The sequence below is a fragment of the Megalobrama amblycephala genome, linkage group LG1, assembly GCF_018812025.1.
Source record: "Megalobrama amblycephala isolate DHTTF-2021 linkage group LG1, ASM1881202v1, whole genome shotgun sequence".
In the NCBI taxonomy this organism is placed as follows: domain Eukaryota; kingdom Metazoa; phylum Chordata; class Actinopteri; order Cypriniformes; family Xenocyprididae; genus Megalobrama; species Megalobrama amblycephala.
Genome location: NC_063044.1, coordinates 6319801 through 6343656, shown reverse-complemented (window position 1 = coordinate 6343656; position 23856 = coordinate 6319801). Strand labels below are relative to the sequence as shown.

General features: G+C 36.1%; 1 protein-coding gene across 2 annotated transcripts in view; it reads left to right on the top strand.

Annotated features, from left to right (window-relative positions):
* The window catches only part of srl (sarcalumenin), a 31478-nt gene continuing 7622 nt past the window's right edge, over nucleotides 1–23856 (top strand). Inside the window, exons 1-4 of one of the 2 annotated variants that reach the window (XM_048181158.1) lie at nucleotides 1–155; nucleotides 12192–12287; nucleotides 14992–15087; nucleotides 23083–23118. In XM_048181158.1, coding sequence (XP_048037115.1) covers nucleotides 98–155; nucleotides 12192–12287; nucleotides 14992–15087; nucleotides 23083–23118 — 286 coding nt within the window. In that variant the 5' untranslated portion in view covers nucleotides 1–97. The remainder of the gene's footprint in view (nucleotides 156–12191; nucleotides 12288–14991; nucleotides 15088–23082; nucleotides 23119–23856) is intronic. The other variant, XM_048181167.1, reaches the window with a different exon arrangement.

Here is a 23856-nt window from a genome sequence, read left to right as displayed (position 1 = left end):
TCCTGTCTGTAAGACCACCCTCTTGCTGGCGCCCTCTGACCTTCTCAGCCCGGTATATATAGCCAGAGAGGCGACCAGAGGTCTCCTGGCAGCCAACATGAAGGTCTTAGTCTCGCTCTGCGTCTTTTTGCCCCTGCTGGCACTGGCCACAGCAGGTAAGGACATTTTACTGTTTGCAATAGCTCAGTAATATGGAACCAAGATGAACTTTACTTGTCTGTAGAACCAAGTCCCGATCCCCATCTAGTGATTTGAAACATTTTAGCTCAGTGTGCAAAGAAAAAACTCCTGGATTCAAAGGCAAACTGAATCAATGATTGAAAGCATTGCATGTTGAGATTATTCTTGTTGGGCAATATGTCAAATGGTTGGTATAAACTATAGGCCATTTGAATGAGATATGCATGATAACGGTGCCTTAAAACTATGGCGGTCACCAGCCGGAGATGGGCCATGTCACCATCTGCTGAGCTATTTAAACCTGCAGCATTCAATAATAACTCTAGGCAAGGATGTTATTTTAAGACTCTGCATGTATGATTTAACAAAAAAGTTGTCTGAATGCTGAACGAATCCTATTTCAAATTTACAATATGTATTCCAGTTTAGGTCTATAGAAGCTCTGAGTAGCTGATTGATTGTGTCATGGTAGGACAAATGCAATAAGTTTATTTTCGTACGGTGGACATTTTAGCACATGCATTGTGTGTCAGCTGTTGTGAGGCATGGCACCAGCTTATGGAAAGAGCTAGAGTCTTGGGACGACCGTTGAACACTCGCTGTATTCCTCTTTCTAACTAGTCCCGAGACATCCTATATCAAATTTTTTTTTTAAGTCTTTTAAGTGTGATTGGGGGTTCTGCTAGTATTTATATGTATTCACAACTTTGGTTTTATTGACTTGCCAATGTGAGGCGACTAAATCCTCTAACCACTCCATCCCAGAAGGTCTTGTCTCATAACCCTAGGCTATAAAAGTCCAGCTACTCTAGCTTTGGATGTGATTTTCCGAGGACTCTGGCAGCCGCTTTTACCCTTGTTCCGTCCTTGGGCTCCTCTCATGCCCGACGTGGGCCTTCGTGGGCCCAGGCTGCCGTCAGGTGTCTAAGATTGGAAGTTGTCCTGTAACCAGATACTGTCTACTATAGATTCCCCCATCGTCCTCTTCCTCGCTTCCCCTCCCCTCCCACCCGCGCTTGTCTTTGGATCCAGCGTGCAGCTGCTGTCACCCTGACACAATCGCAATTTATTTATTCCCAGCCACTGGCCATATAAGGACGTGCATTATCTCAGCAGGAGGAGCCGCGACGTTCTATGCCAGTCCATTATTGTGTGTGTGTGTGTGTGTGCAACTAGAGAATTGAAGTGGTAGTTTCCTCAAATGGACAAAAATGTGGCTGATTCAGTGATTATTGTAGCATTGTCGAATGATAGTTGAAATAGGTGTACATGCTTCTAAGTTTTCGCTCATGCGTTCTTGGTAAAAAGAGTTTTCAATTTGATTGTGGGCTGCATAAAATTTTGGCAATTTCGCTGGTGCAAATTGGAGTAGCATCTTAATCTGTGGGAAGGTTGAGAGTTTTGCACGAGAGCATTAACTTGGTCATTTTTAATCTAATTAAGTCGAAAAAGCAAGCAAATTTTGCCACAACCCATGCCTTGATACTGTTGTCTTTTACTGTGTAAATCCACTAACAAGCATCTTGAATTTGGTGTTGGTTGTAGAGTTTGCTCTGATGTTGATTGACAGGGGGTGTGGCTTCATTTGTCAAAACATGATCTAGGTCCAGTTGCTTTGTATTAGGCTAAAGGTTTTACGACCTTAGGACCTCGCATCTGTTCGCCTTCCTCACCTTACTTCTGTTTAGCCACATCAAAATGTCTTTTGGGAATGTTTCTTTGCTAGCATGGTGTGTGATTGCTGAAATAAATGATATAAAAGTTCAAACCAGATTGGAATGTCTAATCTCAAATCAAGATTAAAGTTGCATTTGATTTAAATCCCGTATCAAGCCAATACTCCTAAAAATAAAGAATCCAAAAGGTGGTTTTAGCAGAGATGCCATAGAAGAACCTTTTTTGGTTCCCAAAAGAACCTTTCAGTGAACAGTTCTTAAAAGAATAATTTTTTTAAACATTATAATAATCTAAAGAACCTTTTGTTCAGTGGAAAGATTCCATGGATGCTAAATGTTCTTCATGAAACCATCGATGTCAATAAAGAACCTTAATTTTTAAAGGTGAACCTTGAGTAATGGTGGAAGTCGTCCCCATTGACTACACATTTGATATGGGTACTCGATGCGAGTAAGGGCTCTCCCCACCTTTCAGCAATGTAGTAACGCAGGCATGTGGTGCCCCTGCTCTTTAGGGACTTCCCTCTGCTAGGAATTGTGGGACGGGCAGCCAAATGCTTATTCCATAAAAAGGCCAATGCGACGTGGCTTTACAGAAACGAGTCATGCTTTCAATCCCCTTTACCCCCTTGGTTCCATGTGATATACTTACTGCGTCCTAACTCTGATACCCATGATTCCTGTGTGGAATTACCACCAGGAAATGATCCTGGTTCTCGGATTCAAAAATGTGTCGGCACTGCCATTTTGTGTCATGCTATTAAAAGCTTTGAAGTAACAAGCTAAAAACAGCACACAAAAACTTCTGGAATCTTTTTCTACTACAAAGTCTCTTTGTCAAATGTGAGTTTTAATCTTGGTTATCTTCGCACATTTAGATTGTGATTTTAAGGTATGTAGATGTTATTAACTCTTGAGGAAACATATTTTATGAATATCTTTACTAACTGCTAATTCTGGAAGCTTAGAGTCACACTTCTGATTGACAGAAAAAGGCCAGTGAGATTCCGCCCCCTGGTTCTCTCTGAGGCATGACCCATTGTGGAGCTATTTCTGTCATCAAGTCAGACCACAACCTTGGCACCTGTTGCTATTCATGTCTCAGTGATTTGCCATAGATAGATAGACAGACAGACAGATAGACAGATAGATAGATAGATAGATAGATAGATAGATAGATAGATAGATAGATAGATAGATAGATAGATAGATAGATAGACAATAGATAGATAGACAATAGATAGATATATCGACAGATAGACAGACAGACAGACAGACAGACAGAGATAGACAGACAGACAGACAGACAGATAGATAGATAGATAGATAGATAGATAGATAGATAGATACAGACACACAGATAGATAGATAGATAGATAGATAGATAGATAGATAGATAGATAGATAGATAGATAGATAGATAGATAGATAGATAGATAGACATATAGGCAGATAGATATTTTTATTTAAAATATATAATTTTTATGTAACCTTTATTTTATGTATGTTAATATAATAATTAATATTATGTAAGGAATAATTGACGTCGGGCCATTGAATTCTTAGAAAATAATGCAAACCCAAGGTGGTAATGCGGCCACAAAGCGAAGTGGAGTTAAACCTCGAGTGTGCATTATTTTCTAATAATTCAACAGTCTGGACTCAATTATTCTGCTTATACTACAGTTACCACACCTCAAGACACTATTCTGATGTTGTATTTCAAGATATTTGTCAGGATTTTTATCCTTAAAACTGTCTTGTGTGTGGGACTAATTTCTTACACATCTCATCCCAAGCCTGCGTTGCTAATTCCAAAACGTCAATTCAGAACTAGTAACGGAGGCTTGAGCCTTGATAGCAGAATAATACCACTGATGCAGTTATTAACACAGTTAAGAGAGAGAGTATGCGCTTTCAGGACACAATATAACGTATTTTGTGGTAAAAACCATGACAATAAGTTTTCGTTTTCATCCTATTGGTTACTATATTTATTTGCTTGGTCGGTGCCGTTGTGGGTTTTGTATCTTTTGCAGTTGTAGGCTGTAAGGACCTATTGAGATAACTGAAAACATTTGGCGAAGTGATATGGAGCTGCAATGCGGTCAAGACCTGCCTAGAACTACTTTAGCTGTGCATTTCCCTGAAAATAATTGTACAACCAATCAGATTCGAGCATTCAACAGCCCTGTAGTATAAGTTAAAATATTATTATGTAATTGTGTGATGTACTGATTTCTCATAATAGCAAGGTATTGCCGTTTTATACCATCATTGTATTATGGTACTTTTTCAGTGAGGGCTGTTACAGCATTGACCGTTTCGTTTGATTTTGTGAAGTTTAGCCGGTGTGTAAAGTAATACATTTAATCCCACAGCAGCTTTGTTCAGCTGGAAATCCCTTGGCCCACTGTAAAGGTTGTGTACACCTCTCCCTAGCTGCCGGTAAATCCTGTGGGTTCAGACGGGCTCAAGGCTCACCTCCCTAATTATGTTCACATTAATTCAATTTACCTCCTGCATCTGCCAGTAGAACATGATCAGGAGCTTTTACCCTGATACACCAAGGAAAACAGCCTCTGGAACTATACTAGATCATTTGCATGATAGGTTGCTAGTTAGAAAATAAACCACATTTTTGTGTTGATGGCTCACATGTGCTGTCAGAGGTCTAAACAATCATCTGCAGCTTTTGAAGGACCTCCATCTGTGTTTATGCTACAAACCGCTATCATAAACATTGAGAGAGCCTTTCGTAAACAGACTATTATTTAGACACCTGTAAGGTTAGCAGATGATATTAAAACCTTGTTTCCTCCCAAAAAGTGAATGTGTGTATTTGACCAATAAGCTGCAGACTACAGTAGTCCGATGGCATTCCAGCAGGATGAGCTATAGCAACAGCTGTGTTTTTTCCAAAGCCTCTGTTGCTAGGCAACAGACTCATTGGATGTCCGTAGACCCCACGACAGATGCTGGTGGTTTGCGTATTTGTCCTTACAGTGTGTACAGGGTTAAATTAAAGCTAACCCCCAAGGACTGACATGGTGCTTTCCTAAAGTGGATATATTTGTGATTGTATATTATATTATATATTGGGTGCTGGAGCTGCTTAAGTGTGCGTACTGTGATGGTACAGACTCTGGTCATGTAAATCTTTAAGATTTTTATAGAGATATTTAATAGATTTGATTGTATGAGCTGTGTGGATATAAACTTTGCCCATACACAGCCACTAATGTCCTCCACAGTACTATGTTATTGAATAATTCATTGAAGAGATTCATTCAAAAATGCTGATTCATCCAGTAACATTACAAGAAGTATTTATGAGTGAGTCATTGAATGATTCATTCAAGAGATTCACTCAAAAACACTGATTCATCCAGTAATGAAACGTGAAGTATCTATGAGTGAGTCATTGAATCATTCATTCAAGAGATTCACTCAAAAATGCTGATTCATCCAGTAACAAAACATGAAGCATGTGTCTCAATCAACTCCCTAGTTCAGTAGTCAGGGCACTGGTCAGGGAGTCGGCCATTTACACAATATAGTGATTCACGACCTAGGAAGCTAGGGAGCTGATTGAGATGCAGGGATAGTCTTTATGAGTAAGTCATTGAATCATTACTTAAAGATTCACTCAAAACACCTGATTCATCCAGTAGTGAAACATGAAGTCTTTATGAGTGTGTCACTGAATCATTAATTCAAGAGATTCACTCAAAAACGTTGATTTGCTATCAAAAACATTTGATAGCAATCATAAACATTAGCCTGGTGTGTATGGCTCTCTATTTGGTAAACAGGTACGCTATGTATAGTGGCCGTTCATACTGGTTTTGCACAAAAGATTAACATGACGGCACATGCTAGTCGATGAGTTGAATCAACTCCACAGCAACTACATAAATTTATCCACTAACCAATCAGAAATGTCCAGATGCATTCTAAAAGTTGTAACTTCTTCCTGAGTCTCTCCATCAGTGTCCGACTCCGGATTGAACAATGTAAGGCTGAACACCATTACTGACAATCCTCATTTTGGCTGCGTGAGATTCTCCAGCTTTGTTGTTGTTGAGCAACTTAAGCACAAGCTGTTAAAGCGCTGCCTTCTTCTAGAAAAGAGGGCTGGGAGCAGCAGCTCATTTGCATTTAAAGGGACACACACAAAAACAACGTTTTTTTGCTCACACCCAAATAGGGGCAAATTTGACAAGCTATAATAAATGATCTGTGGGGTATTTTGAGCTGAAACTTCACAGACACATTCTGGGGACACCAGAGACTTATATTACATCTTGTGACAAGGGGCATAATAGGTCCCCTTTGACATTTTTTTTTTTACATTTATTATAGTTTACTTTTAACATTTATTTATTCAATTATTTAATTTCTTTTTTACATTGTACCAAAGTTCCTTTAAGACAAGTCATTTCACTTGGCGGCCATCTTTGAAACGCCTCTCAGGCATCCTGGGCATCCATGCAGCTCCTATCTTTTTGAATGGGGAAACATCAAATTCTCCAAAGCTGGTTGCCAAGCTTTCCCTTAAATTTCATATTTGAAATCACCAATGAAATCTGACAACAACTGTCTTATAATTTTTTTTTCCAAACGCTCGAATCATGACAAAAAATAACTGTATTTTTTAGGCTGGATCAAGCTAATGCGCATGCGCAGACCTAAATGCGCGTCTTTTGTGCCTCATTTCGGAGGCGCGCATCTGACTGTTTCTATAGAAACCAGTGCTTCTAATGGCCGCTGCATTGACGCGATGACTTTACCAGTCGGCGATTGGCTCTTATTTTGAAGGCGGGACTTATTCCGCCATATTGCGCGTTATACTTTCTCCCATTCAAAACAATACGAGTGACACGTCTTGTGTTATTCTATAGTCTTTGATTGTACTAGGTGTTCGTACTGGACTGTTTTATACTATAGGCCTTTTCTGTATATGCAGATTAGCATTTATTAGCAAACCCCTCCCGACCCCTACACTGTTCACAGTTCATCCATTTAAACTGCACACCTCGTCACTAACCTTTCTCTGTTTTAGCGCCATGCTGAACTCAACGTTACAGGGCTGTATTTTTAGCAGCTTGACTTGGCCGGCGTCGGCTGAGCACTTGTATGCTTTAACTAGCACGTCGTGTCATCACAACAGGCCTCCAGCCTCTGGTGCCGAGAGCACCATCTGTTCCTCACTCTTCTCAAGCTCTGCCTAAACAATATGGCATGGCATTGCATTCGCTGGGGCGTCTCCTCAGCGGGCTGGAAAAACGTGTGAAGTGTTCAGCTGTAGAATCTGACCGCGGCGAGTCATTGTAAAGTCTACAAAAGCTGAAATATAAAAAAAATATAAGGTCACAAGAGGGCAGCTGTGGAAAGTGTAAAATAATGCTGTTTTATTTGCTACCCCTGTTGGAAATTTCAGCTAATGCCGGTTTCGGATAATGTTAGTTGCTTTTACACTGTTTCTGGCTAGTCAAAGCCGGTCATTTATGTTAGTTAGCTTAGTCAAACTTAAAAAAGCTAAGCCAAACTGATCAAAAGTGAGAGTAAAGGTATTTATAATGTTACAAAACATTTCTATTACTTTTTTTTTTTAATTAGTTATATGAATTTCTTTGGTTTTCAGTTGTTTTTACTTCCATTCGCAAAGACCCGCCCCCTTTGGTTACTGTTGCTACGTCCGACATCACATTCTCAAGCAGTGAAAAATACATCGCTGAGCAAAGAGGACACTGACAACGTGTTGACAAACAAGACAGAGCAGGTTACTTTTGATATGAAACAAAGTTTCAAAATGAAAATTTTGTCATTTTTAAAGAAATTTAAACAATAAATACCATTTTGTGGCTCTTTAAAGTGTCATGACAGATCGCTGTAGTGCCTCAATTTAAGCGGCTCGTGAACCGTTCATCTCTTCCTACTAGTTAATTTATAGCATCAAATAAGCATGAATGAACATCAGAAGGTATGCTGTTTCAACCGCAGAAAGACGTCAGTACACACCATTTTTCAAGTTCAAGTCCACCAACATTAATCTACTCTCCTGACTGCTTTCAGACAAAATGGCAGATTCGTCATAATGATTGGTTAGATCGCCTGTCAGTCAAACTCCCAGCGAAGGGTCAATTCAAATTCAGTTATTTATAGCAAACAACGTGTACCCGTCACTGGTTTGATCAGCCTGAGATGAACTCTAAAGATATATCCTGGTGCAATGTAAACAGATGCCTGGTCCTTCAGAAACCTGCTGCCCTACATTCACAGATGGTTTTTACGTTTGTGCTGCTGCAGGTTGATAAGCATATATTACTTGAGCTGTTAGTTATTTCCGTCGACAGCCAAAGAGGAAGGCTAATGCATGCCTAAGTCAGTTTCAAATAAGCAAATAAATGCCAATGGACACCCGAGAACAAAATAAATACGCCGTTTAGCTGGATGGGCCAGTAGGGGAATTGTGGGAAGGGATGATAGATGATGTGGACGGCATGCAAAGAGCCAAACTGAACTTCTAGAGCTTTCCAGGCAAACTGCATAGTAACAAGTACTCTGAATGCTTCACATGAATCACATCGGTCTGTGCTAAAGATTATGGGAGTTTTTGCAAATAGCTCAAGTGTCATTAATTACTCACCCTCATGTCGTTCCAAACCTGTAAGATATTTAAGATGTTAAGATATTTTTGATGAAATCTGAGAGCTTTCTATCCCTCCAAAGACATTTACACAACTATCACTTTGATGCGTCCAAAAGTTCATAAAGAGAAAACTAATCCATATGAATTGAGTGGTTTAGTCCAAATTTTCTTAAGAGACATAATCGCTTTATATGAAGAACAGATTGCATTTAGGCTTTTATTTACATATATGAGGGTAATTAATGACAGAATTTTTATTTTTGGGGTGAACTAACCCTTTAACATGTGCCCTCTTTAGTGTCTAGCTTTAAAACAAGTACTAGGATTTTTACCATTAAATCCTCATGTGTTCCCTAAGTAAACATGTATAGAAAACAGTACATACTGCGATACAGTGTGTGTTCTTGAGTGCATAAGGGCAACTGCCCACTGCTGGTTATTTTTAGGATGAGGTGTCTGTTATCTGTCTTATTATCAGATAATCCAACCATTTGTTAGCCATGTGTCAATCACTGAAGATCCACTTGTTATGAAACCAGGGAGTCCCCCATATTCACCAACTCAACCGTGTTATGAAACCAAGGCTACATTACGCTTGACCACTGTTTGATTTATTTTTTGGTCTGATACTCAGAAATGAAACTGATCAAAGTCTGAAATAGCATACAGTACACAAACATGACGGTTCAGCACGTACCTTGGTATTGAAGTCACGGTTCGGTACGGGTTCAGTACAGCAGGAGGGAGAAAACTAAACATAAAATTGCCTCTTTTTTCTTCTTTTTTTTAAGTGGTTTATTGAACAAATACAGTCTTTCAATTATAATTAACATTTTCTTGAGGATAAAAACAAACCTCAGCTGTAAACTATATACAGGGAGCCCTTGCACATTACTATAATATTAAAGATAACAATTAACAACGGAGTTATTAACATGCTGTGGACACTAAATGACTTGCCTGAGGTAAATGTAATGCTATGTGAGATTATTCTCAAGCTGTTTTATGAAGTCTTTCCGCAGCTGAAACGCTGATTACACGTAAACATATTTATGCATAGATCATCTGTTCTTCTTCTTCTGTGCTTTTTCCTGTTGTGGTGGTTAGCAAACAGCATTGCATTACCGCGCGCCCCCTTCTGGATTGGAGTGTGGTTCACCTGTGACCGACTATATTTGTCATCTGACTGTATGAAGTGAACCGTGACAGTTTAGGACAAATACATTTTATACCCATAATATAAAATATAAATGTAATCTGGAGGTACTACATTCGCCATGTTGTCATTACTATGTGACATACGGTGTCAGTTGTGTTGTTTCACTGCCATTCACAAATCCTCTCCAGAGGCCTGTTTTTCGAATACCATGTATTCAGACATACTACTCTTTTGGTGTACTGTTTTGTTCCTACTATGTAGTAGGGAAGGATTTGATTTTAGACACAGCCAAAGACTTTTACTTTGCAATACATTTCAAATAAATGAATTTCTATTCATCAAAAAAAAATCCAGGTTTGATAAGACTGATCAAAGTCAATTTGTCAAAACAAAATTGAAATGTATTGTTAAACAGGAAACGTAATGGATGTTGTTGTGTTCTCTTCACCTCCTTCCTCTAAAAGAGATGTCGTGCTGCTAATATGAGAGGAACTTGTAATGAATGGCAGCGCTGCTAAATATAAACGTGGAGACATGGTTTCTTCCCATTAGACTCCATTTATGTCTTCGCTCCTGATAACAGCAGCCTGGCAGGAACACCCAGAGGCATTGTGGGTAAATGTCTACGAACAAGAGGGAAGATTGTAGCATGAATATTAATATTGTGACATTAATAGTACAACAATGCCCTGATGAGAAGTGTGCTTGACAAATGTTGACAGCAAATGTAAGGAAAGCATTACTATTGCTTTTGCTTGTTAACTTATGGAAATTAATGATTACATGTTTATTGAGACTGTGTGGTGCTATATGCTTATGATTCTTTTTGTATGGACAATAAGGGCACGTTTACACGACAACGATGGACTAAATACGGAAAAGTTTGTCCTTCGAGTTTTTCGCGTACAGACAACTTTGTCAAAATGATCCCTGCTCACACAGATCCACGAAAACCATAAAATCCACTGTAATTATTCATGCCAGGCCAGTAGATGGCAATGTCACTTTGTAAAGAAACACTACGTGCCTATTAGATTGAATACGTAAATGATGTCACTGTTTTTACAAATTTGTGTTTTTGTAGTTTACATGGAGATGATAATGGTATTTTCAAAAACTTGCACTTTGAAGCCAATTTTTAAAACTGTTTTTATGTAAATGAATGGCCAAAACGCATAAATTTTTTCCATTTTTAGTTGAAAGTAGTATCATGTAAATGGCCCCTAAAATGGGTGAAAAAAATATCCCAAAATATACAAAACCCATAAGCACCCAGAACACCTTAGCAAGCACATAGCATCATTGCAAGTTTTCAAAGGCAAATGTGTAAATAAATGAAAGCCTTGACCAAGTAGTTTTCATTAAAGGGATAGTTCACCCAAAAATGAAAATTACCCCATGATTTTCTCACCCTCAAGCCATCCTAGGTGTATATGACGAACACAATTGGAGTTATATTAAAAAATATTCTGGCTCTTTCAAGCTTTATAATGGTAGTGAAAGGGGGGCGTGTTTTGAAAGCAAAAAAAGAGCATCCATCCATCATAAATATAATCCATATGGCTCCAGGGGGTTAATAAAGGCCTTCTGAAGTGAAGCGATGGGTTTTCGTAAGAAAAATATCCATATTTAAATTTAACTATAATAACTAGCTTCAGGTAGATGGCCATTTTCATTTTTGGGTGAATTATCCCTTTAAGAAATTTTGCATTGTTGTTATATTTATTCTAAGACAAACCACCTTCATTCATCAAAGAATCCTAAAAAAAATAAATAAAAAAAATGTATCAGTTTCAAAAAAAACAAAAAAAACAATTAAGCAGCAACAATTTTCAACATTTGATACTCTAAAATAAGACTGATCAAAGTAAAATAATTTTTTGTTATTTTTATATTGTTACAAAAAACATTACAAAATTCCAAATAAATGTTCTTTTGAACATTGCATTCATCAAATAATGTATCCAGGGTTTCCACAAAAATATGAAGCAGCACAACAGTTTTCAACATTAAGAATAAATGTTTCTTGAGCACCAAATCATCAGTCAAAGACTTTTATATTGTTACAAAAATAAATTCCAAATAAATGCTGTTTGTTTGAACCTTCTATTTATCAAAGAATCCTGAAAAAAAAATGTCACGGTTTTCAAAAAAAATTGAAAACATATGCTTTTACAATCTGAGGCAGCGATCACACTCTCATGGTCAAATTAACATTTTACGAGGTGTTTTAAAGTCTGTAAAACTCATTGTAAATCTCTGTTTATCTGTTTACCTGTATCAGCTCACAAATAACAAATAGCTTGTCGATGCACCTTGGCAAAGACTAAAAGACTGCGTTTTATCACAGGATACTAATCACAGAGACCTCAGGAAGACCTGCTGCAGTCAATTATGCTCTGTTGTGGCTCAATGGGCAAGATTTCCTCAGGCTTCAAATGAAGTTTTAACGTGTGTGTGTGTGTGTGTGTGTGTGTGTGTGTGTGTGTGTGTGTGTGTGTGTGTGTGTGTTTCTCTGCAGAGGAGGAAGCCGTTCTGGAATCCATCCTGAGAGACAGATCTCACATCGAGGAAACTCTGAGGCTTGCAGCAGATGATAAAGCAGGAGATTATGCTGGTGAGGACGTGATACTCACATAAATTTCATTTCAGTTTACAGGCTTTTCACTCTATGCTAGCAGGTGAATGCTGTCTTTCACCTTCGGTTGAGCAACATTTCACACTAGCCTGCTGAAAGGAAAAACAACTCAACCACCTGGTTTAAACCAAGAGTTTTTCAATGCCAAGGACCTTTTTCCCCTTTCCTAAAATATAAAACAGCAGCTAAATGTTTACTGTAAGAGAAATATTAAGTGTGATATTTCTTATGATTTGTGTGAGTAAATATAAAACTGGAAGGTTATCAAATTGAAAAAACCTTGTTAACCATTTGTATTTTATTAATAAACAAAATGTATTAATATTAATAAGTTAATAAGTAATATAAGTTAATGATAAAATATAAATTAATATTCTTTTTAAAATGGCCTTTTTTTTCTGCGGACCACCAGTGATTTTACTGTTGATTAAAACAATTGGAAAGTGGAATGGAAATATAGCTGTAATAAATATTTAAATAAATATTTGTTGAAAAACCTGAACTGAAAAAAGTAAATAAACAAAAATTAGAAATGTTGCCTTTGCAAATAACTGAAATTAAGTTTAAGCTGAAATACTAAAATGACTATAACTAAACAAAAATTTTAAATTAAAAAAAGATATAGTCAATTACGCAATTTTTAAAATCTTATTTATACCCATTATTTATAAATTAATTAGTAATGTTAGTTACTTTTCAGTTTTAGACACTTTTTAAATTCAATTTGAATAGCACTTTAAATTAAGTTTAAGCTAAATTACTAAAATTACTATAAAATAAAAAAAAAGCTATTTATATAAAATCGCATAACAAAATTGCTAAAAGTTAAAAACTAAATCAAAATATTAATATTAATAAATAAGTTATAAGTAAGCAATAAGGTACTCGAGGCTAGTGCTGTATTGTGAATAAGTCAAGGATGAAGGGTGTTGTTAGGCGCGAAACGACCCCTTCAGCCATGACATATTCACGATACAGCACTAGCCTCGAGTACCTTACTGCTTTTATAAAACGGTTACCACGCAATACAAATATTAAAGCCAGAAATGTATCAATGCAACTTTAAGTAAAACCACTAAAAGCCTTCCTTCCGCCTGAAAAAAATAGTCCCTGACCGTGAACATTTGTTTACATTATTACGCCATTAGATGGTGGCAAAGACTGTCTTTATGAGTGTGTCAGTCTGTAGCGAAGACTTTTACATTGAAAAGGCTGAATTGTTGTGAACACGGAACAAGACGAAACTGATAAATGCTTTGACTAGCGCTGTCAGTCACGGGAAAACCCCTTAACTGTTAAAAGGACAAGATATTGCAGCAGACATTTAAACAGATTTTTTATTATGAACATAGGACTGACCTGAAGGAAAATGCAGGTAATAAACTCGCTCACTTGATCTTTATCTCACAATACTCTTCTACATAATACATAAGCTTCAGTGAACAATATCAATTGAGAACAAACAGTTCACATTGCTAAGAGTGGTTGCTAAGGGTGTTGTGTAGTGATACACAGAACCGTTGCATGAAGCGGTCATAGTGTTTTATCGTGAAAAAAACCAAAGACTATAGAATAACACAAGACGTGTCACTCGTATTGTTTTGAATGGGAGAAAGTGTAACGCGCAATATGGCGGAATAAGTCCCGCCTTCTAAAGCCAAGAGCCAATCGCCAACTGGTAAAGTCATCGCGTCACTTCAGCGGCCGTTAGAATCACCGGTTTCTATAGAAACAGTCAGACGCGCGCCTCCGAAGAGACGCGCATTTAGGTCTGCGCATGCGCATTAGCTTGATCCAGCCTGAAAAAATACAGTTTTTTTTGTCATGATTCGAGCGTTTAGAGACTAAATTTATGAGTCAGTTGTTGTTAGATTTCATTGGTGATTTCAAATATGAAATTTAATCATAAGGTTGGCGAACAGTTTTGGAGAATCTGATGTTTCCCCATTCAAAGAGATAGGAGCTTCATGATGCCCAGGATGCCCTATGTGCCCGAGAGGCGTTTCAAAGATGGCCGCCGAGTGAAATGACTTGTCTTAAAGGGACTTTGATAAAACACAGCTATTGACCAATCAGAATCAAGGACAGGAACTAACCGTTTTATAAATAAACATAAATGCACTGCTTGGCATAGTTTGAAAACTCCTGGTTTCAACTATACACTCAATCTCAAACCACTAAAACTACAATACTGAAGCTGTTTGAGGAGGCAATATCTTTTAAGTAACATCAGGTATTATGATTTGTTTTTACAATCACAGCAGCATTTATCTGGCACAAAACAATAACCCTGCTAAAATAAAAAAAAAGAAAGAAAACAACTACCTTATATGCAGCTTGCAGGTTGGAAAGCATGAAAACTTGTTGAGTCATTGCTGCTTGTGAATTAAACTTGCCATAAAGGAGGGCAACGATGGATTATTCAGTCCATGTGTCATACCAACTACCAGGAGAAAGTAGTTATCTAACTCAGCGGATCCATTCCAAACTGAAGGACTACCTCAGAAAGGCACGTCAATGTTTTTAGGTTTGTTTACATTGCCGTCTCCTCTCATTTCCTTCCCAAACGCTTTATCCACAACAGCATCTGCAGTCTTTCCTCTCTGCGCTCTACCCATGTGTCTTGTGCTGGATGTCAAACTCAGCTTTCGCTCTTTGTTTATTCTGTGTTTTCATCCTTCAGCTGCGTTGCAGAGGCTGAGAAAGATCTACCACAACTCCATCAGGCCCATGGAGCAGGCCTACAAGTACAATGAGCTGAGGCAACATGAGATCTCAGGTACCGGCAGCCTGCCTTCACCGCTGTCTCCTGTGTGTGTTTGTCTACACTCAAAAATATTTAGGCCAGCATTTAAGATTTATGTATTTGAATTGCATATGAAATTTCCATCCATTACACAGTTTTAACATAAACTAATAAACTTATTTGGATGCATATATTTGTTCTTTAATCTTAATTATGCTTTTATACGGTTTGGATCAAAGACTTTAGATATACAAAATGGCGCACTCATATTACTAATGAACAGTGTTGGGGAAAGTTACTTTTAAAAGTAATCCGTTATAATATTGCGTTACTCCCTAAAAAGTAACTGATTGTGTTACTTAGTTTTTTGGGAAAGTGATGTTACGTTACTTTTGCTTTAACAACTTCTCACCTGGGCCTGTTTGTTTGTTTTTAATAACAAAACTTCTCTTTTTTGGTAAATGTAAAGGCCTTTTCACACCAAAAATGAAATGAATAATCCTCAGGCTAAAGGAAATGCAAATGAACGCCTGTAGAGGCCAATAAATGGGAAAACAAAGTAACTTGTGTTACTTATTTAAAAAAGTAACTCAGATATTTTGTTGTAAATTTAAAAGTAATGCGTTACTTTACTAGTTACATTAAAAAAGTAATCTTTGATTGAACTTTGAACTTCTTGACTTTAAGTAAAAATTTTATAACATCATACTTAAAAAATATGGAAATATGGCAAAATATCCTGAATAATAAGTGACAAAATGTATAGACAATTAGATTTAATATTTTTATTTAATTTATTACATTAGGCCATTCTAAGACCTTAAATTTTGTTTAATATTATTAATATTTGTCAGAGTAATTTATTTATTTGTTTATTTATTTTATTATTATGTTTTACTATTATTATTTTTTTAATCACATATAAAATTTCCGGATTACACAGTTTTAACAAACAAACTAATTAACTTATATGGGTACGATTTCGGCACTCAAAAAAATAAAAATACATAAATAAAATCATGGCATAGTTTATTATTAAATATTTGCTTATATTTCATTTAACATGGTTAAACTATGTCTACCTGTGGAACAAGCAATATTCCATTAGTTAAAATGTATGAGACTAAAAGAAATTGAATTTATTGATGATTGTATAATAAATATATAAAACTCATTCAGTTTATTGCCATACATAATGAAATGCATATGCGTTTCTTACATATAAGTTTATTAGTTTGATTACGATGAAACTATGATCCAAATGGATGGAAATTTTATATGCAATTCAAACACATACATCTAGGCCACAAATATTTGTTTTGAGTGTAGTTTAGCATTATATGAATGTTGATTGGTACTTCATCACCATTATATCATTCTCCATCATCCAAACCACTGAGCATTCATCATCATATTCATAAGGAAGAACCCAGGGGTTGCTGTTTTGAAATATTAATGTCTTTAAATGCTGATGCAATAATTGATAAATAGTTTTGAATTACCTGTCCTAAACTCAAAACCATGGCCACTGTTTGCGTTCTTGGCCCAGTAATTGTCGCCTGCAGCAATAATTAAACATCAATTTCTCAGTGATGTACATCAGCAAATGTGGTTCTTTCATATGAGTATTTCATTTCACTCACAAAAGTTCCAGATACATCAGAGCTGGTAAATAAAATCCCTCTAGACAATCAACTGCAGGAATAATTGAAGCTAAATGAGAAATGCTGCCTTGGCAACTAGCTGAAATAAAATAGATTTTAGTTTTTATAATTCATTTAATGTGTGTGTTTTTTTTTTTTTTAATGGTTTTAGTTTTAGGGCATGTTTACACAACAATAATGTACTAAAAATGGGAAGGTTTTCGTGTACAGATGACAGCATTATCAAAATGATCCCTGTTCACACGGATCTGTGAAAATGACTAAAAATGCTGCATTATTCATGCCAGGCCAGTAGATGGCGATGTCACTTTGGGAGACGATATGGAGACAATAACGGTATCATTTTTCAAAAACTTGCTGTTTTGGGCCGTTTACACGGCACCTTTTTCAACTAAAAACTTTTTATGCATTTTGGCTGTTCAATCATGTGACAACAACGTTTTGGTGGCCTGAAAATGCAAACTTTTGAAAACGGGTTTCAAAGTGCAAGTTTTTGAAAATGATACTGTTATCATCTCCGTATAAACTACAAAAAGGTGAATTTGTAAAAACGGTGACGTCATGCGCATGTGTATTACACATTCAGTCTATAGGTGTGTAGTGTTTCTTTACAAAGTGACATCGCCATCTACTGACTGGCATGATTAACCCTTTAACACGTACGATCACACCGGTGTGATCAGTCTTGGCTGGCCCCAGGAGCGTACGATCACACCGGTGTGATTAGAACATTCAGCGCATCACGTGATCAACTGCCAAATTTAAATGTGCGTGCGCGCTTTAACTGGCGCTAAACCAGAGACAGACGCGCGCAGCGCTTTTCATATATCACATATATGCAGTGTTTTCAACCAAATAATGTTCCTTTCAGGTTTCAGACATTTAGATGCACATGAGTACTAACAAAACAATATATTTAGAGTTTGTAAAATACACAATGATGTCTATAGAAGCGGAAATAACAACCCTTTCCATTATAACATGACAACACGTTTAATTCATATCAGATACACATTGTGAAAGTAACTTAAAAGCTTACTCTATTCTTCCCCAGTTCACCGGCACACTTACTTTCATGTATTTCGGGAAAAGTGGATTAATTCACGGGTTGTAAATCCAACAGATCCGATTCTCTGCGCGGTGCAAACTAACATGGCGGTGCCCATCGCTCATATGGCTCAACTAACGCGATCGTTATAACGGTGTTTAAACAGCAAAACACATCCACTTGCACATATTTGGCAATCGGAATATTAGATATTTCATGCTATAGTTAACAAATTTGTGAATATTTTGAATAAAAAAGGAAAAATTAAATGAAAGCAGATCATCATTCATACAGTGGTGCGGTGTGTCTTAACAAGCAATGACGCGTCACCATGGAAACCATAAAGTGATACGTTCTAAATAACGGTCGCCTTAAAAAACTCACGCTGGGGGGTCAGCCAGAATATTTGAAACTTACGTGCGAAAGGGTTAATACAGCATTTTAGTCGTTTTCGCCGATCTGTGGGAACGGGGATCGTTTTGACAATAGCTGTGTCTGAAATCGCCCCCTATACCCTCAAATAAGGCAATATTTAAAAGAATAGTTCACTTTCAAATTAAATTTTCCTGATAATTTACTCACCCCCATGTCATCCAAGATGTCCATGTCTTTCTTTCTTCAGTCGAAAAGAAATTAAGGTTTTTGATGAAAACATTCCAAGATTATTCTCCTTATAGTGGACTTGAGTGTCATAATTTTGACCTTCAACCGTTTGGTGCCCATTGAAGTCCACTGTATGGAGAAAAATCCTGGAATGTTTTCATCAAAAACCTTAATTTCTTTTCGAGAAATTAAAGAAAGAAAGACATGAACATCTTGGATGACATGGGGGTGAGTAAATTATCAGGAACATTTTTTTGAAAGTGAACTAATCCTTTAAGGGGACAAACATTTGTGGTTGTGTCCGAAACCATAGTGAATGTACACTCAACAGCTAGAGAATACCCATAATGCACTGCAAGAGTTGCGTCGCACACCGAATGATTTCCCGCGTCTGAATAGAAGATGGCGCCCACGGCTGAATGGTCCCAATGTGGCTACAATGTAATATCATACATGCTAAGTTTCAAATGATTATTAAACAGCAAGCACAAACTATTCAAAGGGAAAACATTTCTGTTTTTAATACATTGTTAACGTGTAAACAAGCCCAAAAACTAAAACCATTTTTAAAAAAATCATTAGTTGGAATAAAATACACGTTAACTGAAAAAATATAAAAAACTAAAACTTTATTTACTTTATTTCAGCTATAGTTTTCCGTAAACGTACCCTTGAACTTTAAAACCCTTTTTCAAAAGTTTGTGTTTTCAGGCCCCCATTGTCGTGTAAATGAACGGCCACAACGCATATGAAGTTTTGTTTTTTTAGGTGAAAACTGTGTCGTGTAAATGGCCCGTTAGTTAACAACAATGACCCTGTGCTGGACACGAGGCGTTGGCGTATCCGAGTATCGTGGCTTCTTTGAGCCGACACGTGTGGTTCATCATTCCACAGCTGTAGAGCTGGTGCACATCCAGACGCGGTCGAGGGGGGGCCAGAAACAGTGGAAGAAAGAAAGAGAGAGAGAGAGAGAGAGAGAGAGAGTTAAAATAGAAAACACAAGGCTTTCTTATTTCTGCTTGAGGAACGAAGGCCCCATCTGAAAGCAATCAGGAGTTTCTCAACAGCCCTCGCTTTATATAAGCCCTTCATGTGCTCGAGTCTGTACAAATGTCTCATGAATACACATGAAATATCCACTGTGCAGTTTTCCTCTGTTTTTAATTATTTATACAGCAATACCTTATAAAGAGGAGGTTCTGCAGACATAAATTGTTTTTGGATGATTGAACTTTTGACTTTCAGCAATATTTTGAACTTCAAACTTTAAAAATATGGCAGTATGACAATATATCCTGAATGATAAGTGACAAAATTAGATTTTAAATGTACACTCTAAAAAATGCTGAGTTAAAAACAACCAAACAAAGTTGGGTTGAAAATGGAAAAAACCCAGCGATTGGGTTGTTTTAACCCAGTGGTTGGGTTAAATGTTTGCCCAACCTGCTGGGTAGTTTTATTTAATCCAACTATTGTTTAAAATTGACGGTATTGCTTGCTTAAAAGATTAGTTCACTTTCAAATTAAATTTTCCTGATAATTTACTCACCCCCATGTCATCCAAGATGTTCATGTCTTTCTTTCTTCAGTCGAAAAGAAATGAAGGTTTTTGATGAAAACATTCCAGGATTTTTCTCCATATAGTGGACTTCAATGGGCACCAAACTGTTGTAGGTCAAAATTACAGTTTCAGTGCAGCTTCAAAGTGTTCGACACGATCTCAGATGAGGAATAAGAGTCTTATGTAGAGAAACTATCACTCATTTTCTTAAAAAAAAAAGAAAAAAGAAAATGCTGCTAAGTGTATTACTGCCCTCCACAGGTCAAAGTTTGAACTAATTGTTATAAACTTGCACTAGCATATTGTATATGACAATTTAGTTCAAACTTTGACCTGTGGAGGGCAGTAAAACACTTAGCAGTGTCTACACTGCTGGAATTCTAATAAAGAAGAAGAAGAGAGCTAGTTCAAGATTAGCATTTATGATTAAAATGTATAAAAAAATTTTTTAGAAAATGAGTGATGGTTTCGCTAGATATGACCCTTATTTCTCGTCTGGGATCGCTGTAAACTGTATTTTTGACCTTCAATCGTTTGGGCTCCATTGAAGTCCACTATATGGAGAAAAATCCTGGAATGTTTTCACCAAAAACCTTAATTTCTTTTCGACTGAAGAAAGAAAGACATGAACATCTTGGATGACATGGGGGTGAGTAAATTATCAGGAAAATTTTAATTTGAAAGTGAACTAATCCTTTAAAATGAACCCAACATATGTTGGAAATTAACATTTATTAATATGTTTAATGAATAATAATTAAACAATAAACATTTATTAAATTGCTTATTAATAAATGTTCACCTTTTGATTATTATTGTTGCCTCTAGTAATTATGTGTCTGATTTTTAATTTCCAACCTATTTTGAGGTTCATTTTAAACCAGCAATAGTCATTTTAAACAATAGTTGAGTTAAATAACACTGCCCAGCAGTTTGGGCAAACATTTAACCCAACCACTGGGTTAAAATAACCCAATCACGGGGTTTGTCCATTTTCAAACCAACTTGGGTTGTTTTTAACCCAGCATTTTTTAGTGTATCATTTTCACCACATAAATTAGACAATTTTAATTTTAATTTTGGATTTTGCTTAGTATTACTATTAGTTTTCCAAGCTAATTATTATTTAAGTTTTTTTTAACAATACACAACATTGTTTTTTGTTGGTAAAAACATTTTAGAAAGTCCAATAATGACATATTATTCATAATTTGCCTATGTATGCATATGTAATAAATATATGAATTATGCATGATTTGCTTATTTAAACATTTTAATGGATAAACACACAATACAAAAGCATTATTTTGCATACTATTAGGTGTACATACGTTTCATTTTGTTTCATTTCATTTTCAGAAGGATTTTTTTTTTTTTTTATAGCTCATTGACCAGAAGAGACACTTAAAGTAGTTTGAGATTGAACAGTGGCCAGTTATGATAGTAAAGCGCAGTGTAGGTGGGTCGTGTCCTCTGTCTGAAGGGTGACTTTCATGGTGCAGAGTGAGTGTCCTGCTAACCTCTGACTGAACACTGGGATCGAGCTTGCCCCCTTGTGGCTCAGCATGGTATTTAACCCCTACACTCACCACAATAATGCAAGACTGGCTTTACACTTGTGAGGAAGTAGAAGGAAGCTGAAACAAGCTATCCAAATATCATCCGAGGGCCACTGCTGGTGGGGATCAAAGAAAGATAATGTGTCATAAATCATCACATCAGCATTAGTGCAATAGGGATACGTGCAGCTCTGGGGACAGGAATTTGACAGTGTAACTGTAAATGACCTTTGTTACTGCAAAAACTGTGAGAAATAATATATTTTGATATTTTAGGCTTTTAGAGATTGTTTTAGGCTTTTTAGACTGTTGTATAACAATACATTTAGTTAGGTATATTAAATGTTATTTATTTTTACAAACAGAAATCTTAAATTTTTATTTATTTTGTAAAAAAAATGTATTGGGCTTAATCGTATGCAGAAAATATGCAGATCTTATTCCACTACAAAATCAAATTAATAAAATGTATTATATTTTGCATAAAGAAAATGAAGCTTATATTTGAGTTTTTTTTTCTTTTGCTTTGTGACATTATTCTATGATAATTGCAAAAAAAAAAAAAAAAAAACGAATTCTCATTACTGTAAAACACTAATAAAAAAGCTATACCTTGTATAAATGTATAATGTAGGCCTATATGTAATTTTTCACATAATAATGAAATTATTTTTTGCACTATAGTAATAAATGTAAAATATTAATTTTTACATGTAATTTTTTTAGGGTGAAATATTCTCTCAACCTTTTCTTGATAGATTTTGTGAGGTTCACCATTTAAATTAAACAAAAATATAGGATTTTTATGTACCCATTTACTTAATTTACTCATGTTCTTAATTTTGTTTATTTATTTATAAGACAGTTTTGTGAGATTCACCCATTTATATATTACATTTTAATATATTTTTGTCTTGTTTTACACAAAATGTATATATTTTTTATTTATAAGACAGTTTTGTAAGATTCACCCTTTTATATATTATGTTTTAATATAATTTTTGTCTTGTTGTACACAAAACATAATGTATTTATTTTTAGAAATGTTTTGTGAGATTCACCCATTTATACATTTTAATATATTTTTTGTCTTGTTTTACACAAAATATATTTATTTATTTGTATAAAGGTTTTGTAAGATTCACCCATTTATATATTACATTTTAATATATTTTTAATATAGTTTTACACAAAATATAATATATTTATTTATTTTTAGGAAGGTTTTGTGAAATATATCCATTTACATAAAAACAAATCTTGTTTTACACAAAACATAGTATTTATTCATTCATTCATAAGAAGAATTTGTTGCCATGTGTGTTCAGGACCATCTCTTCTAGAAATCATTGTATCTGGACGCCCATCAAACCTCACCTACACAAATTTCAGCTCATCAGCACATCATCGTCTTCTGGAAAAGTGTCACTTTCTGTCCTCCTTCATAACCTCTTTCTTTGACCCCTTCACGTCCTCTCTCTTTCTGTTTCTCTTCGTCCTCTGCCTGCACTTTTCCTCACACTTGTCATTTTCATCCCTTTCACTGCGCCTGTCTCTTCCTGTCCTCCCCCGACATCACCCGTCACTAAACAGCCTATCCTGGACGCACACTGGGGGATTCTGCCACAGGTGGGTATATGACGGGGCGCTTCACTGCATGGCACTGCCTGCGTCTCTGATCCCCTGCAGTGTAATGCCAGCTCACGCTCATCTGCCCAATTACCATCAGCACTCAATGAGCACTAATTACAAAGTGCCGTTATATGTCAGTCAGTGTGTAGTGCTGCTTAGTTCAGACTTTAATGGGTTTTTTTTTGTTTTTTTGGGGAGAATAAAAAACTAACTTAGTCTTTCAAATCATCCAATGGCACATGCAAAAGTTGCAAAAACCAGCAGATTTGGGTGAAAGCCTAGATTTGGTTCAGCTAAATTTTTCTTCATCTGACTAATCAAATTGTCTAATTGAATTAATTCTCAACACTAATCAAAGTCTTCTTTCATGAGGATTTTATGAGAATAATTTTCTGATTTAATATCAAAATAGCAACGTGGGTTGCACAGGTTTTTACTTTATAGCATCGTTCTGTGGATTGGTGTGTGCAATTGACAAGCTAATCTTGATGTATATCTGTTACAAAATGTATAGTACTCTTCTAAAGTTTGGTGTCAGTAAGATTTTTTTTTAAGAAATTAATACTTTTATTCAGCAAGGGTGCATGAAATTAATCAAAAGTGACAGTAAAGACATTTAGGCCTGGTTTCACAGACAAGGCTTAGATTAAGCTAGGATTAGGCCTTAGTTCAATTAGGACATTTAAGTAGCTTTTATAAACGTGCCTTAGAAAAAACACTACTGGGTGTGCATCT